The 16,954-nt window shown below is 44.3% G+C and overlaps 1 protein-coding gene across 1 annotated transcript in view; it reads left to right on the forward strand.

Annotated features, from left to right (window-relative positions):
• Positions 1–16,954, forward strand: part of LOC110549648 (chondroitin sulfate proteoglycan 4-like) — a 74,475-nt gene that overhangs the window by 12,740 nt on the left and 44,781 nt on the right. The window contains exons 2-4 of the mRNA XM_060385724.1: positions 7,720–7,883; positions 8,582–12,127; positions 13,627–14,097. Of these exons, the coding sequence (XP_060241707.1) occupies positions 7,720–7,883; positions 8,582–12,127; positions 13,627–14,097 (4,181 nt within the window). The remainder of the gene's footprint in view (positions 1–7,719; positions 7,884–8,581; positions 12,128–13,626; positions 14,098–16,954) is intronic.

Consider the following 16,954-nt stretch of genomic DNA (forward strand, 5'->3'; position numbering starts at 1 on the left):
TGTTGAGAGAGATTAATGACCAGTGGCTGTTAGATCCTTAGAATTCGATGTTGGCTGTGGTCATACGGTTGTGTACTTGGTTGCTTTTTGTTTTACTGTAGTGAGGTTAGTTATTTCCTTTGTTTTCTTGAAAGTAGCTAGTTTTCTTGGGTTGTATTTTCCCTTCCAGTGTCTTCTGTAATGGTGGATTTGTTTGTAGGTATTGTTGAAATTTGTTTTTGTCATCGAATATCTTGTTTTCTCCGTCTATGAAGACTGAGAGTTTCACTGGGTATAGTAGCCTGGGCTGACATCTGCGTTCTCTTAGGGTCTGCATGATATCCATCCAGGCCCTTCTGGCTTTCATAGTCTCTGTTGAAAAGTCAGGTGTGATTCTAATGGGTTTGTCATTATATATTACTTGGCCCTTTTCTCTTGCAGCTTTTAGTATTTTTTCTTTGTTCTGTATACTTACGGTTTTGATTATTATGTGGCGGGAGGATTTTCTTTTCTGGTCTAATTTATTGGGTGTTCTGTAGGCCTCTTGTATTCTTATTGGCCTCTCCTTTTAGTTGGGGAAATTTTCTTCAATGATTTTGTTGATAATATTTTTCTGGGCCTTGGTGCAGGGAATCTTCTTTTTCCTCTATTCCTATTATTCTTAGGTTTTGTCTTTTTATGTTGTCTTGAATTTCTTGGACGGTTTGTGTCAGGAATTTATTTAGATTTAACATTTTCTTTGACAGATACATCTATTTCTTCCATTGTATCTTCCACACCTGAGATTCTTTCTTCCATTTCTTGTAGTCCATTGGTTATGCTAACCTCTGTAGTTCCTGCTTTCTTCCCTAAGTTCTTTCTCTCCACAATTTCTTCCATTTGTGTGTTTGTTTGTTTTTTTTTAATTTTTCTAATTCTATCTTCAGATCTTGAGCCTTTTTGTTGATTTCCTTCATCTGTCTGGCTGTATTTTCCTGTTTTTCCATCAATTCCTTCAGCTGTTTGTTTGAACAATCCACTGTTTCTTTTATTTCATTCAGTGATTTAAGCATTTCCTCTCTAAAGACCACAAACTCTTTGGCTGTAGCTTCCTCTATTTCTTTATGTATTTTATTTGTTTCCTCTGTTATATTCTTCATGAGCATAGATGTTAGGTCATCTTCTTGAATTTCAATTATGCTGGGGTGTCTAGAGCTACTTGCCCCTGGATAACTGGGTTCTGGAGATGCCATATTGCTCTGGCTTTTGTTGGTTGAACTTTTACGCTGTCCTCTACCCATTGGGCTATCTTAGGTGTTTGAAGTTAGTTTCTGGTGGTTCCTGGAATCCTGTGGTGGAGAGACTCCCTTTGGCAGGAAGATGGTTTTTCCTGAAGGAAGCCTTCTCAGCTTTTTGGGTATAGTCACTGGATGGCCGGTATTTTTCAAGAGTTGCTAGAGCTCACCTCAGGCATAGAGACCTGGGTGGTAACTATGGTCCTTATTAGTCGAGAGGGCTCTCCTCTCACCGGGAGAAGTCCTGGAGATAGCTGCCCTGCTTCTGGGTTTCTTGCTGTAAATTTAGTGATCACCTGCTGTAACCTGTGTGTCCCGTGGTTTGGTCGGTTTTGTTAGCGATAACTGGTTGCCCCTTGGAGCAGTATCTGGGGGTTGATCTCGGGGGTCCCGGGCTTTTGTAGGTCTGAAGTTGGGGCTCTGTGCCCCAGAACCCAAGGGGTAATCTGCGACAGGTGAGTACTGCTCTCCTGGTAACAGCAGGCTATCTGGGGCACAGCAGGTCCCTGGGTTGGGCCAGTCTTTTCCGGGGATATACTGGGTGGCCTAAGTCACCCGTTCCCATTGCCTCATTCCTTGTTCCCTGTGAGGATTTCTCCAGACAGTGACTCCAAGACTCTGGTGTCCTGGGGCGCACAGTTCTGTCTGTGAGGAGTAGTTGGTACAAAGGGTTCCCAATAACTCTGTGCTCCCCGCTTGGGCCCGGATCAGGGATGGCGGCACGTACTCGCTGGTCTGCGAGACTTTCCCCAGGCAAAGCCTAGGTGACCCCAGTAGCACGGTTTCTTCCTTCCCTGTGGGGCCCTCTCCGGGCAGGGATTCCCAGTCTCTGTTGCACTGGGGCATGCAGCTCGTCTGTACGGGTGAGCTGAGCGCGCAGCCACTCTCGTGTGGCGCGGGAGCCCAGTTCAGTGATGGCGGCAGGTACCCGAGGTCTGCGAGATTTTTTTCCAGGGAAAGACTGGGTGACCCGTGACCAGTGTCGCAACTTTCCTTCCCCGTGGGGTTTTCTCGCAACTGGGACTCTCAGTCTCTGGTCTGGGAAAGTGATCGGGACACGCAAGAGTGTGGCTCTGGTCCTGTGACCTAGTGCCTGCGGGACCCTGGATCTCTTCCAGGTTCTGGCTGGGTGGCCTGAGTGTGGACCTGACTGATTCCCACAACGTGGGGGTTTCCTTTTACCTGGGAAACACGATCGCTGTTGTTTTAGGGCCCAGAGTTCAGTCTCTTGGTCGCTGTACGGAGAGTGTTGTCCTGTTCCTCAGACACACGTGTTCTCCTGGTGCCACCATCTTGGCCCCCCTCCCTCACCACCTATTTTTAGGTATTTTATTTATTTATTGCTTTTGCTCATCCTTAAAGAAACCGTTTGCTTCATTGATCTTATCTCTGTTTTTAGTCTTTATCTTATTTTTCTCTGATCGTTGTTATTTCTTTCCTTTGACTAATTTGGGGTTTGATTTACTTTTACCTTCTAGGTCCTTGAGATGTATCATTAGGGTGCATGTTTAAAATCTTTCATTTATTTTGAAAGACACATCCTCTGCTTTCCCTGTGTCCCATAAGTTTTGTTAGATTATTTCTACTCATACTTCTTTCAAGAAAGTTTTGAATTTCTCTTTGATTTCTTTAATGAGCCATGTCATGTTCAGTTACACCTTGTTAAGTCTCAGTGAATTTGCATAGCTTCTGCAGTTTCTGGTTGTTAATTTCTAGTTGTGTTTTCCTTGTGATCTGAAAAGATACTGATGCAATTTTTGCTTGATTTGTTGAGATTTATTTTGAACCTAATATATGATCGATCAATTAAGGAAGTTCTATGTGCTAAAGGAAAAAAAAAAGGTGTACTCTGTTGTTGTGGATGAAATGCTCTGAAAATGCCTGCTTGTAGTTGGTTTGAACACATTAATAATGAGCTCAAACTCACTAATAATGTGTCGGTGTTCACATTTAGGAAAGAAATCAGAACACTTTCCCTTGGTGTCATTTAACCAACAGTGAGCTAGCATTTGAATTTTCTACTTCAACATCCCTGAGTCTTCCTTCCTCCTTTCTAGCTGATTCATGAGTCTGAAACCGTGCCTTCCTGAAAGCTGTCTGGTAAATCTGTCCCTGTTTCTGCCTCCTGCCCCACGTGTATGTCTTTCTGTCCCTGTATGCTTGTCTGTGTCTGTGTGTGTCTGTCTGTGTGTCTGTGTGTTCCTAACAAAGGGCTCTGTTCTGTGTTTATTGACTAGCACAGGAAGCATCATATAAGGAAGGAACAAGGGATACTTCGTAGAAACCTTTAACAGAGTTCTACAACAGATTAAGTCATTGGCTCCAACTGACTCAGATAATAAATATTATTGTTTATCAAACAATATCCATATGTTGTACTCACCATTTATGGTGGATGTTCATTCTATAAAGCTTCTTTCTTTTTGCTGTTTCCAGAGAAGGATTATCATAACATACTCTCATTACTCTGGGTCATGGGCAAGGAAGATTACATGATTTAAGACTACAGCTGTATACAGCTGTATAAGCTGATTACATGGAAATACAAGCCAGATAAGGTTTGTTGTTTCATTATTCTGTTAAAGGCATGTTAAATAAACAGGCTGGTTCCAGTCTTAAGTCTTAAGCTACCAACTATGGCTGTCAGACCCAACAAAAGTTCCAGTCTTTTACAATGTAAGAAATATTTTATCATAATGCCTTGTCATGTTTACTGAATCATTTGATCTAGAGTATAGTGTAATTATGTTTGTTGATGATCTATCCATTGGTGAAAGCGTCTTATTGAGTTCTCCACTGATGTTAGGATTAGACCCTGTCTGTTTCTTTAGCTCTATTAATGATGGTGGTGTTTTTGTTTTTATTTTTTTTGGGAGGGGGCGGGATTCTGTGCTTCTACACTTGGTACGTATGTACTTATAATTGTTTAAAAATTGTACTTGTGTGTGTGTGTGTGTATGTGTGTATGTGAGTGATACCATGGTGTGCATGTGGAAATCATAGGGCAACACTTGGAATTGACTCTCTTTTTCCACTGTGTAGGTCACACAATCAGACTGAACCTGGGTCATCTGACTTGTTGGAAAATGCCTCTAACTTTCAGAGACTATTGGCTGGGTTACGTGTTCCTGTTTCATTGATTCTTTGGTCATTATATTCTGACTTTCTTGATTTCTTCTTGCAGTTTTTGTCCTTAAATATACTTTGTCTCATTTAAGAATAGCCATTTCTGATTTTTTTGTTTCTGTTTTTGTGGGATATGTTTCCATGCTTTCATTTCCAATCTGCACATGTCTTAACCAGTGAGGTCAGTTTCTCATAGGTAGCATGTTGTTTTGTTTTATTTTATTTTTTAAGTCCATTCAGCCAGTTTTTATTTTTTAATTGAGGGAATTTAATTTATTTGCATTCAACATTATTAATATATATGTAAGGTCTTACTCTTGTGACTTTGTTAATTTTTCTATTTGTTTTGAGTAATATTTATTTGCTCTATTCTTCCACTCATTCATCTTGATAGTTTAGTGGTTTTGTTGTGTTGACAGGGGTTGTTTCTGCTGTGTCTCTTTTGTGTGTTTATTTTACTGGAGGATTTTATACTTTTCCAGGGGCGATCATCTGATGGTGATGAATTTCCTGGTGTTTAGTTACTTTGCAAACCTTTGTTTATGAAGGAAGCTGTGTTGAGTACAGCAATCTTGGTTGGTATTTTCCTTGGTTGATATTTATTCCAGAATTTGAAATAAGTCATTCTGTTCTCTCCTGATCTGTAAAAAAAAAAAATTGAGGTATGCCGTTTGGCAACCAGACATGGTAGTATATGCCTGAGTAGTACAATCTGAGCACTTACAGGGTTGAGGCAGGGTCTTGAATTCAGAAGTCAGCCTGGGATACCACTCTGCTAAAAAAAAAAAAAAAAAAAAATCTGTTGGTCTAATGAACATTCTCGTAATTATGACTTGGAAGTTCTCTCTTTCCAGGTTTAGAGTTCTTTTTGTCTTGTGACGTTGACAGTTTGACTATACAGTCGATGAGAGCATCTTTTCTGGACACATCTGCTTGGGTCATTTGACTCTGCTCTATCTGGACATCCAAAATCTTTCACAAGGTGATGGATGGTTTTAGCCACTATGTCATTTAACAGACTTTATATGCCTTCCTGTTTTTATATTTCTCTAGGCCTTTCTGGAATGGATGTTTGCACGTTTAATGATGTCCCAAAGTTCTTGAAGGCTTTCTTCATCATTCCTCCTCCCCCTTCTCTTCCTTCTTCTTCTACTCAGTCTTCTTGCTTATCTGATGGAGATTTTCCAAAAGATTTGTCTTCAAGTTCAAATCTTCTTCCTCTATTTTATCTAGTTTGTTGTTGAGGATTTTGACAAGTTTTTAAATGACTTGTTGAGCTCTGCATTTCCAAGATTCCTGTTTAATTTCTTTTCAAGATCGCCATTTCTTTGCTGATTTTTTTATGTTTTACATATTTTTAATGTCTTTTTACTAATGTATATTTATTTTTACAAAATGGTAGGTTTAATTTGAAATTTTCATACATGTATGTTGTGTATTTTCTCACATTCTTTCCTTCCCTATTTTTTCCTTCTTCCCATGGCACCCTTCTTCTCTCAGTTTCCCTTCTACTTTCATGACATATATCTATGTCTAAACTTTGTATGTAAGAGAAAAATACAATATTTGCTTTTCCGAGCCTGACTTATTTCATTTAACATTAGGATCTCCATTCCATCCATTTTCCTACAAATAACGTAGCTTTGTTCTTTATTGCTAATAAATCTCTACTGTGTGCATAAATATTACATTTATTTTTGCTGAATTTCTCACTAACATGATGTATTGTTTTTCTGGTCTTGCTTTACTTATCTATATTTTCTTGAGTGTTGTTCAGCTTCCTTATCATTTTTTAATAAGTCATTTTGGGCATTCCATTAGCGTTGTTTTCTTTAGATTCTAATGTTTAGAGAATTATATATTTTCTTGGAGGTAGCATGTTGCCATGTTCTTTTTCTTTCTAATTTTGTTTTGTTCCTACACTGGTGTATTGTATTGACTTTGGTTCTACGACACTACTGTGTCGTCTCTTGCATCTCTGCCTGTAATAAGTGTTCTACACATGACACATACACGGCATGCTACTGTTGAGCCTGGCATGATGTCGTCCACATTTAGTCCCAGCACTTTTGAGGCAGGGTTAGGTGGATCTCTGAGTTGAGGCCAGCCTGGTCTGGTTCTGAGCTGGTTCCAGGACAGCCAGGACTACAAGGAGAAAGCCTGGCGAGAGAAACAAAAAGAGAGAGGGAAAGGGGGAGAGGGAGAGAGGCAGACTATAGTCATGTATTTATTGCCAAGAGGCATTCAATCATATGGATACCCTCTTTGCATGTGTACTGTCCATCTCATACCCAGCCAACCATGACCCCAGGCAGGTTGGGTTGTGACCTGCCATTTGCCCTAGTTATCTTTAGAGGTCTATCTTTAGCGGTCCCTTGGTATTAAAGGCTTCTGCAAACTCTGAAGTGCTGGCCTCAGAGTAGAGTAGAGAATAATCTACATCAGTGGGCTCAGAGGGTCCCAGGGTGTCTAGGAGTCAAGGCACTTGAGTGCACCCACACAGATTTCCAATCCCGTGCCCTGCTTTCATCCAACCAGAGCCTTTGCCTCATCAGATTGGGCTTGTTTAGACTTTTTGAAGTTGGCTACTCCGATGATTGGTTCTTTGGTATGAATCTTGGCTTCCTCTGTCCTACTGTGGGAAACGAGAAGGACATAGTTCATGGTTAACACTGACTTCTTCGGAGCTTATGTTTTGGTCAAGCTTGTCAATCAGTACCCCGCTTCATTGTTCTTATAGTTATATTTGTCCTCTTTTTTATTGCTTAGTGTTTCGCAGCTGGACTAGGACATGCTCTTTTCCTCCTCCACCATACCGGTTCATAACCAGTGGAACCTCAGCATCACTGCCAGGGTTTCCTGGGCCCTACCTACGACAGTGACACTCATCCTAACTGTCACTTCAGTTGAGGGTGGGCCAGCATCATCTACCTCCCAGAGTCACTTTCTTAGGCCACCTCTACTGTCAGCTAGGTTCTTTGGAAGCTAAGTCCGAGATGGAACTTAACATTCAAGAGGTTTATGAGAGGAAACTTGGAACCCACCCCTGCAGAAGGCAAGGCAGCAGACTTGCGTAGATGAGGAACTTGAGCTGCTATTTAGCATCATTGAAAGCCTTGGCTGCACCTTTTGAGGCTTCTGATGAAGAGCGGTCTTTTCCCAGCTGTCCTGAGTGGAGTAAGAGAAAACCAGGCCTTTGTAAATCCATGCAGGGTCTGTGGGACGCTCTCGGGAGCAGGAGTTTTCCTTTGGCAAGGCAACTTTCTTCAGCAGGGTCAGTCTATGAAGAGCGTAGTCATCGTATAGCAAATTTCCTGACCTGTGCTTTCCTTCCCCATAGCATCTTTTTATGGTGAAAGCTACGTGGGGCTCAACATCACAGAAGTCTCCCCTGAGCTATCGCTTCGATTAAGATTTCAAACGAGCAAGCCACAAAGCTTACTTTTTCTTGCAGCTGGGAAAATCGACTATTGCCTAATAGAACTTCTGTCAGGAATAATACAGGTATGCTTTAAAAAAAATCTTTAAAATATATAAGCATTCAGTTACTAAAGAACACAAAGCAACAGAAAAAGAGAGCAAACTATTTCTCATTAGAATAAAGTGATATACCGTTTATTTAGGGTGGGATTGTCTCCAGTTTTTCCAGCATGTCTTAAATATTCTGACTCTGAAATTTTGTTTTATTTCAACATCTAATCTATCACTAGGGGAGATTTTCATGCCCAGATTTATTCTCTCTCCCTCTCTCCCTCCCTCAATCTCTCTCTTCTTTTTCCTTCTTCTTTCTCCTTCCTTTCTTTTACAATAACAAAATACCAGAGGCTGGTAATTTATAAAGGAAATAGACAATAGGTTCATTTCTGGGTGTGTTAGAGGATGATGGTAGAATCTGCTTGGCATCTGGTGAAGGCCTCATGGTGGAAGGGAGGAAGCGAGAGTCAAGCCTACTTTTTAGCAGCCCCCACTTATTTCACAATCCTCTTCCATAAGAGAACTCACCATCCGGAAGGGCATTGCATTGACCCCACTTTATATCCTAATCACGGCTTTGAGGCCTCAGCAACTCTCAGCACTGGTGTTGGGGATTTAATCCTCGCTGTGAGTTTTAGGGAGGTTAATTCAGAGCAACCCTATCCCCCAGTCACCATGAGATGAACGTCTTGATGAGGTTCGCTAATTATGGCTCTCGTCTCCTTTAGGTGAAAATAAATGTGGGCACCAGTGAACCAATCCTCCTTTCTGAGCAAAGGCTTCGCCTGGACAATTTGGTTTGGCATTCGGTGGAGCTGTACTATGGCAAGGAGAATGTGTCCTTGGTCATCGACAAGCATTATGAGACAGCTGGCCAGCTGGCTGCTGGGATGCAGAACTTCACCTTTCACCATGGGATCTATGTAGGAGGTCGTGGGGGACTCAGTGCCCCTTACCTGGACACAAAGACTCCCAACTTCCGAGGCTGCATGGAGGGTGTGGTGTTTAACCAGAGGGAGATCCTGACATCCCTCAGGTCTTACCCTGGTTTTAAGAAGGTTTATGAGGTATCCCTGGGGTGTAACGATGAGTTTTTTGCTGGGAAGAATGAGGCTATTAGCTTTTTCAGCTCTAGGTCCTATGTCACCTTTCCAGAATGGAAGGTCCATGGCGAAGGGGTACTAAGGTTTGCTGTGCGAACTGGAACCTCACAAGCCTTGCTTTTATTTCAGTCAGGCAGAGAGGGAAATTATGTTGCTTTGGAAATCCATGAGGGTCTACTGAAGGCTCGTGTGGGAAGGGGCGAGACAAAAACGGAACTTTCATCATTCAGCTTGGTTAGCGACAACAAGTGGCACATTGTTCAACTCCGAGTCACGGGGAGGCATCTGGACCTCATGGTAGATGAACGAGGGGTGCGGGCGGCGTTGCCTCTGCAGAGCCAAGTGTTTGTATCTGAAGGCCCCCTGTTCGTGGGAGGCCTGGATGACCGGATGTGGGAAACAGTGCGGGGGTTAGAACTTGTGCCTGGGAAATCTGCTCGAGGCCTCTCTCTGAAAGGTTGCCTGAGAGCCTTGGAAGCCAACCTGGAAAAGAGAGCATTAAAGGATGCACTTGTTTCCAAAGACGTTTCTGCTGGGTGTGCCGGTGAGGCTGTCCATGGTACGGAGCCTTCTGTGGCTGTGGAAGACCTGCTCCAGCCAGAGCCGGCCACTTCCACTGCGGCTACGAGAGCCACTTCTCTGAAAAGTCAAAGTGTTAGTTTCTTGGTTTTGAGTAAATTAGAAGTCCAGGAAGGTGGACGAGCCTTACTGGGGCAAAGGCACATTGAGGTGAACGTGGACTCAATGGGCCTTGATGACTCCCAGACACTCTTTAAAATACAGCAAACGCCAGCTCACGGGTTCCTTCAAATAGATGTTTGGCCCGCACAAGAAATGGAGAGGACGTTCACTATGTCAGATTTGAGGCGTGGGAACGTGTGGTATGTCCACAACGGTGCAGAAGAGCCTACGGATTCTTTCACATTTTGGGTTTTTTCTAGTAGCAACAAGTCAGTGCCATCCCAGCTGCAGGATCCTGTTCCACACATTTTTAACATTATTGTCCTTCCGGTGAATGACCCCCCATCCCTGAAGCTCCCAGAAGGGCCCTTGCTTCTCTTTGAGAACACCAAGCAACGCCTGACCCCCGGCGTGATACAGGTGTCAGATCCTGACACAGATTCTCGGCATCTCAGGTTTTCGGTTCTCAGCCCCTTCAACACAGATGCTGGCTTTTTAGAACATGCCAAGGACCCTGGGCGAGCCATCAGTGGTTTTACGCAAGCGGATTTACAGGAGGGCAACATTTTCTATGCACACAGGGGTCATCGAAACTCTCGGATTGTTCTGAGAGCAACGGATGGTGAGCTGGTTAGCAATACTGTGGTGTTACGGGTCATGGCTGTTCCTTGGGACTTTGAAGTGGCTGATGGGACCGGCGTGGTGGTACCGCAAGGCGGCGCCGTTCTCATCACTCGGAACAACTTGTCAGTGAAGGTGAATGGCGGACCGCATGAGATGGACGCTCGCTATGACATCACTCATCCACCTCAGTTTGGCCAAATTCAGCACCGGGGATCCAACGGAGAATGGAAACGAGTCAGTACCTTTTCTCAACATTCCGTTGACCGGAGTCGAATCCGATACTACAGTTCATTCAAGGAACCACAGCATGAAAACGCTACAGATGGCTTTAAGTTTCAAGTCCGCCTAGAAGGAAGGGTAAGCAAAGAGCTCCTGTTTCCCGTGACTGTGCAGTGGCTGAAACCGACACTTCTGAAAAATGTCCCTCTAGAGATTAGCAGCGCAAACAAGGAAGTACTGGATTCTGGTCATTTGCAGGCTGCAATGGGGAGTCTGGAAGTAGCTGAGAGGGAAATATATTTCAAGTTACTGATTCCACCTGAGAAAGGAGAATTGCTGCTTGGCAATCGGGCTCTTAAAACGAGTTCGGTTTTCAGCCAAAAAAACATTACAGACTCTAAGGTAAGCTACGAGCCCCAGGGGTGGCCCATGAAAGACTCACAGGATACTTTTCGCTTTTCAATTATTGTAAAAAACATAGAATCAAAAGATTATCCCTTCAGGATAAACTTTAAAACAGATAAGACACGCATCGTTTTAACGAACACTGGATTGTTTGTCAGAGAAGGAGAACAGACAGGAATTACACAGTCAGAATTATTTGTTCAAACACTGGACAATCATGTCTTCCAGTATAACGTCACCAGGAGTCCTCGCCATGGGGAACTGAAATTGCTCAGCTCCTTCCCTTCTCTGGGAAGTGACAATAGCATCACTGGATTCACAGACGAAGACATAGTGGGTGGAAGGCTGGTATATGTTCACGATGACTCTGAGACACAGTCTGATGAATTCTTGGTTTTGGCCTCTGCCACAGGTCTGGGCCAGCAGGGAGGGGTCAGGAGCCTTGCCTCTGAGCACCTGTCTACAGAAATCAAAGTCAGCATTTCTGTTGAGTTGAAGAATGATGAGAAGCCAGTGCGTGTGGTGGATAAGGTCTTCCACGTGGTGAGGGACGGTCAGCGCTTGCTGACGCTAGTGGACCTCTGCTACCATGACCCTGACGTTGATTTCGATGACGGCCAGTTGCTCTACACTCGGCGCGGCATACCAAATGGAGATTTGGTGAAGGCCAGTGAGCCGTCTCAGAAGCTCTACCAGTTCAGACAGAAGGACCTGCAGGAAGGGCGCGTGCTCTTCCGGCATCGCGGCCCAGACTCTGCTCGGTTCCTGCTGTTTGTGACAGACGGTGACCATGACACGTCATCCCTTTTCGAGGTCAGCGCGTCAGAGGCCTATGTCCACATAGTCAACAACACAGGTCTGCTCGTACCCAGAGGGAGGGACAGCTGCCTCACGACAACCAACCTGAGCGTCACCACAAACCAAGATGTCAGAACAGACCATGAGTTTGAATTCCACATCACGCAAGCCCCCGAATATGGCAGACTCCTGGTCAACAATTCGGCGTTTCACTCGTTTTCCCAGCATGACCTGAAGCAGGGACGCGTGATTTATAGGCACAACGGCGAGGGCCACTTTGATATGTTTAACCTGACAGTGAAAGTTAAAGACACCTACTTAGATGTGAGCATCTGTGTTCACGTGTCCTTGGACGGTCACCAGCATCACACACAGACTCTGCACAGCAGGAGCCTTAGAGTTGAAGAAGGCAAACAAGTAAAACTGAGTAGAGGGAGGCTCCAGGTACGTGACGTCCGAAGCACTGAGCATGCTTATTGGCTTAGGCCAGTCGGAGCTCATGATTGTTTGCTTCTGAGAACATCCTCTCCATCTCTGCTCCCCTCCCCCACTAGTGTGTGTGTGTGTGTGTGTGTGTGTGTGTGTGTGTCTTTCATGGTACTGGGAATAGTTCTAATATATATGTGTGTGCGCACACTTATAAACGTATTTATGTGCCACTGAGACGAAAAGTTAGGAGGTTTTCGGTTTGATCCTACCAGCTTTCCAGCACTTGGAAATAAAGTCTGCTTAGTGTTCAGCCTTGTTTTAAAGCTGTGCTTACACACGCCATCATGGATGTGCCCTTGCTTAGTGTAGTAGAAACTAGGCTCAAGGGAGGCAAATGTATGATAAGTGAAGAGATTCTCTATTTATTTGTTACTAACAGCAGTACTAGCAATGTTTTGTGTGACATGGGTTAACCCATGATGGGAGGAAGTAGTAATAGACAGGAAAAGGATTTCCCAAACAGCGGAGGACACCATGGCAGTCCCCTTGGTGATTTCTGGATGTGGCCTTGTTTAGTTTCCTGGAGCTGATGGATGAAGCCTGGTAGTACCAGGGTGAGAGCAGAACCACACATTTTCCTCAGGCTTCTACTCTGAAACTTCTAAGTAGGCACAGTGGGTCCCTTCGGCCAGGCTGTAGTTTTAGGGGAATCTCCTCTAGGCTGTAGGATGGGCAAAGCTGGGCACACATGCAGGCTGTTCTGACCATACCTTAGGCTTGCTTTCAGGTACAAACAGGAATGTCAGAGATGAATCAGTTCGGTGAATAGCAAGTCTTGACTAAGGCGCCAGCTTTTTCACAATTCTTTTTCAAGCTTAGAGAATTAATATGTTTCACCACCAGGGGGCATGTTCGCCCTTGTGACAGTAAATGAGTTGGCAAGAGTTTCAAAATTGACTTTGCTGAATCAATAAAATGAGCATGTATAGGAAATGCTGAGCTAGTGAAAGTAGAACTAAAAAAGGGGAAAGCCCTTTCCTCCACGGATGTGAAATTTTCCTGAGCCAGCTGTTCCCTCTTCCACCATCTTTGATTCTTTCTTTTTGTTAGTCTCCTGCTGTCGTGCTAGGGATCAAAACCATGCACATGCTAGATGCTAGGGGAGTCCCCAGCCCTCTCCTTAGAATGTTTAATTCTTTTACCTAAATTTTTTTTTGGAATATTTGGGTTTTTGTTGTTGTTGTTTTACTGCTGTGTGCAAATACTTCATAGCTACTCAATTGCTGTTGACTTTAATATTTATTTATTTATTTATTTATTTAGTGACCAGAACTGATATTCCATTGGCATGGGCCCTAGATCAGACCTGGCCTTAAGCTGTGTGACAACCCTGCTTGTAAATGAAGCCACTTGCTGGTATTAAGAGGAACAATTTGGTTCACGAATGGCCTTGATTCTTACAGTTCCTCATATGCTTCTCTTCTGTGTCTGTGTGTTGTGTTTATGACCGAAAGGTTGGGAATGAAGAAGGTATCCCTTCAGACGCAGTGCTCATAGTCAGAACCCCACCGAGGCATGGACACCTCCAAAAATCCACAGCAGAAGGCGTCGGCGTGGGTGCAGATGGGAGGTCCCCGCTGAGCTTCACCCAGCAGGACATTGATGCAGGCAATGTCCTCTATACACAGACAGCTCCCGGCCAACAAAAGGATCAGTTCACCCTGGAAGTGACCAAGGACTCCCAGGTGGTCGGGAGAGTGGAGATGCTCTTGGATATCATCCCGAGGTGGATACCTCTGGAGGTGCAGAATCTCACAGTTCAAGAAGGGGGCTCCAGGGCGCTTCTGCAGGATCACCTCCGGATCCCAAGCAAGTATTTTGAGAGTCTCGACTGCGAATTTGTTCTCCTCAAGCCACCAAAGCATGGTTACGTTGAAAGCTCCAAGTTTCCAAGAGTGAAGCTAATGAAATTTTCCAGGAAACAGGTAATACATCTCAGTTGATATAGTTGAGTGTGTTGTGTCAGGGGAGGCTGGAATTGGCCCTGCTCCCTTAGACTCACAGGCTTTAGGGGTGATGGGACCTTGGAGTCCAGCATCCCACAAGATGCTACCAGCCCATCTGCAGCGTCCCTGTGAAGACCACGTTAACATTGCCTGAGCATCTTCAGGGATGGCTTCTATACTTACCACTTCCTAAGAGCGACCTTGGTAGTTTAAAAACACTTCAACGTTTCTTTTTACTGTCCTGAATTTAGAAAACGTCTATTAGATCCCTGCTTGGTTGAAAATGCAGTGTGAGGCATTATTCCCAGAGAAAACCATTTCTCCCGTTATAAACCTTTTAAATATTTAAAAGAGAGGTTATCAGCTTCCCTCAAACTTTGTCTCTTTCCTTATATTTTCGCTAGTCTTTGGGCTTTTGCCCGTATACCATGAATTGACTGTGTCACCTAACTGTCCATCTCCACATGATCGCCCTGTCCTCCTCACTGATACAGGAACACCCAGCTACTTCGTCCTTGGTGAACATATTTCACTCATGTATCCCTTCATCCAACTACCAGGTGTTTTACAGAGAACATACTATAGGTTAAACGTGGGTCACAAGTGGCTCAGTCCTGGCAATCAGCGGGTTGCATGTAATTGCCCCTCTGGCATGCAGATGAGGGCGGATAAAATAACCAAAGTCAACTCAAGGTTGCTATCTGCTTCTTTGCTTTGGTCTTAATTGTTAGGCTTTGCCTTCTTATCATGAATAAATGAATGATTTCCACCATTTTTTTTTTAACTTTGAAAATTAGTCAGGCGATCTTTCTTTTAAAGTCCTAGCAACTCGGACTCTTTAATTGGAAACCACAAACAGACCTGCTACTGTCTTTGCCTGCCTTTGCCTCTTCTGCTAAAGACACACGTATGTTGCTTTATTTTACGTTTAAGAATTTCAGGTCAGGGGCTGGAGCACTGTCTCAGCAGTTAAGAGCACTGATTACTCCTGCAGAGGACCCGGGTTCAGTTCCCAGCTCACAACCATCTGTGAATCTAGTTCTAAGGGATCGGATATGGCAGCCAGCCATGCAGGTGGTACAGAGACATACACACAGGCAAGGCACCCAAATGTAAATTTAAATAAAAATTTGAAAATCAAAATCATGGGGTTCTTAGTGGATTCAAATCCACTTACTTCATGCTTGCTCTGTTTGAGTTAGTGCGTGTTACCATGGTAACTAAAACATACTCATTGCCTCAAGAAATGCTGTGGAGGAGCCAGATGCTTCGTCTTTAATGGGGTTGCTCTCTTCTCGTCTCTTGTGTTGTGTTTTCACAGCAGTGTTGTAGGACTACAGAACTGGCATATCCAATTCTAATTGGAGAGTAGAGAGAAGATCATAAATAACTCTTTGCAAAGGGACAATGTTTGATCTAGACTTTGAGGAGTTAGATAACGAGCATAAAAGTAACAGATTAGGAACCAGAAAAAGGCGGTACAAGGTAGATGAGCAGCGCAGCCAAGCGTGTGGAGGCCTGAGAGATGAGAGGCCACCTGGGTAGCCGAGGAGTAATCCACAGGCAGAGGAGGGGCAGAGGTTGTTCGAGGCAAAATGTAGAGGGTTCCTACCTCTGTGGGTGGTGTAGTCTACCTCAGCTGTCAAGGAGGCTAGGCTTAACCAGGTGTCATTAGGAAGCCACGAAGAAACAGGATGCAGAGAACAGGAAAGCAGCTTCTCCCCGTGACCCAGGGAAGATGATCATTCTCCACATCATGAAGGGATTGTTCAGTCCTGGCTTCCATCTCAAAGTCTGGGAAACCCACCAGTGGCGACCTTCTGCTTTGGTGTGACTTGAATCAAATGCCTTTTATCTCATGTACTCTGGGTCCTGTCTCAGTCGAGCCAGCGACTGACATGTTCATAGGAGAATCGTTTGTTGAAATCTGTGTGTGGAGGCAACATTTCCTGGGGTATCTGTGTTATCATGCAGCCTGCTCACAGACCTGAGGCAAGATTGCATGAACCTGTGTGTCAGGCAATCCGTCATGTGAAGGTCTCTAGGTTTTGAGATATTGCCATTTTCACTCCAAGTGACACTAATCCCAGGGTCTTAGTGGAGAGTCTCTGGCTTCATTTGTTCAACAGTAAGTGTAGCTGGGCTTTGGGCTACTTTATTAGGTTCATTTTTCTAACCTCCCTATACCACCTCTATCCCTTCCACACAATTCCCCCCCCCCCCCCGCCTCAACACTCAACACTAGGTAGGAGAGAAAGAAGGTCAGAGGGGGAACTGTCTACATCATTAGACTACTTTCTGCTGGTTAGGGGTGTCAGGTTCCTTATCTTCATTATCAAGATGTCTCCAACAACCAAGAGCAACCAGCAGCAGAGCAGCAGGGGGTTCACCCCCACCCCGAGCCCTCTTGGGGCTCTAGCATTTACACTCTCTAAAGAGCCCCCAGAGTCCTTAGCTGGCAAAATCACACCCCTGCTAGAGCGCAAGGCAAATCATAGTCAGCTGCTGTGGAAAATCTGAAGCAGGCCCCACACCCCACACCTGGGATTCAAACAAAATCATATTCCTAGAACATTTCTGTGTTTTTAAAGAAACCAAAAATTCTCACTACAGATAAGTTTGTGAGTATCCTGTGGCCTGGGTGATGGGGACGAAGTGGTGAACCAATCAAACAGCTACTCCTCTCCTTATGGAGTTTTCTCCCCCAGGTAGGGGAAGGAGGGAGGCAGAGATACAAGAAATCCGTACCATGTTGGAAAAAGGTGAATACTATAGAAAAAGTGAGTAAAGCAGAGAGGGGAGCTAGGAGGTGGTGGGGCTCTATCAGATCAGTGGA

This window comes from Meriones unguiculatus, chromosome 6 (assembly GCF_030254825.1).
Source record: "Meriones unguiculatus strain TT.TT164.6M chromosome 6, Bangor_MerUng_6.1, whole genome shotgun sequence".
NCBI lineage: Eukaryota > Metazoa > Chordata > Mammalia > Rodentia > Muridae > Meriones > Meriones unguiculatus.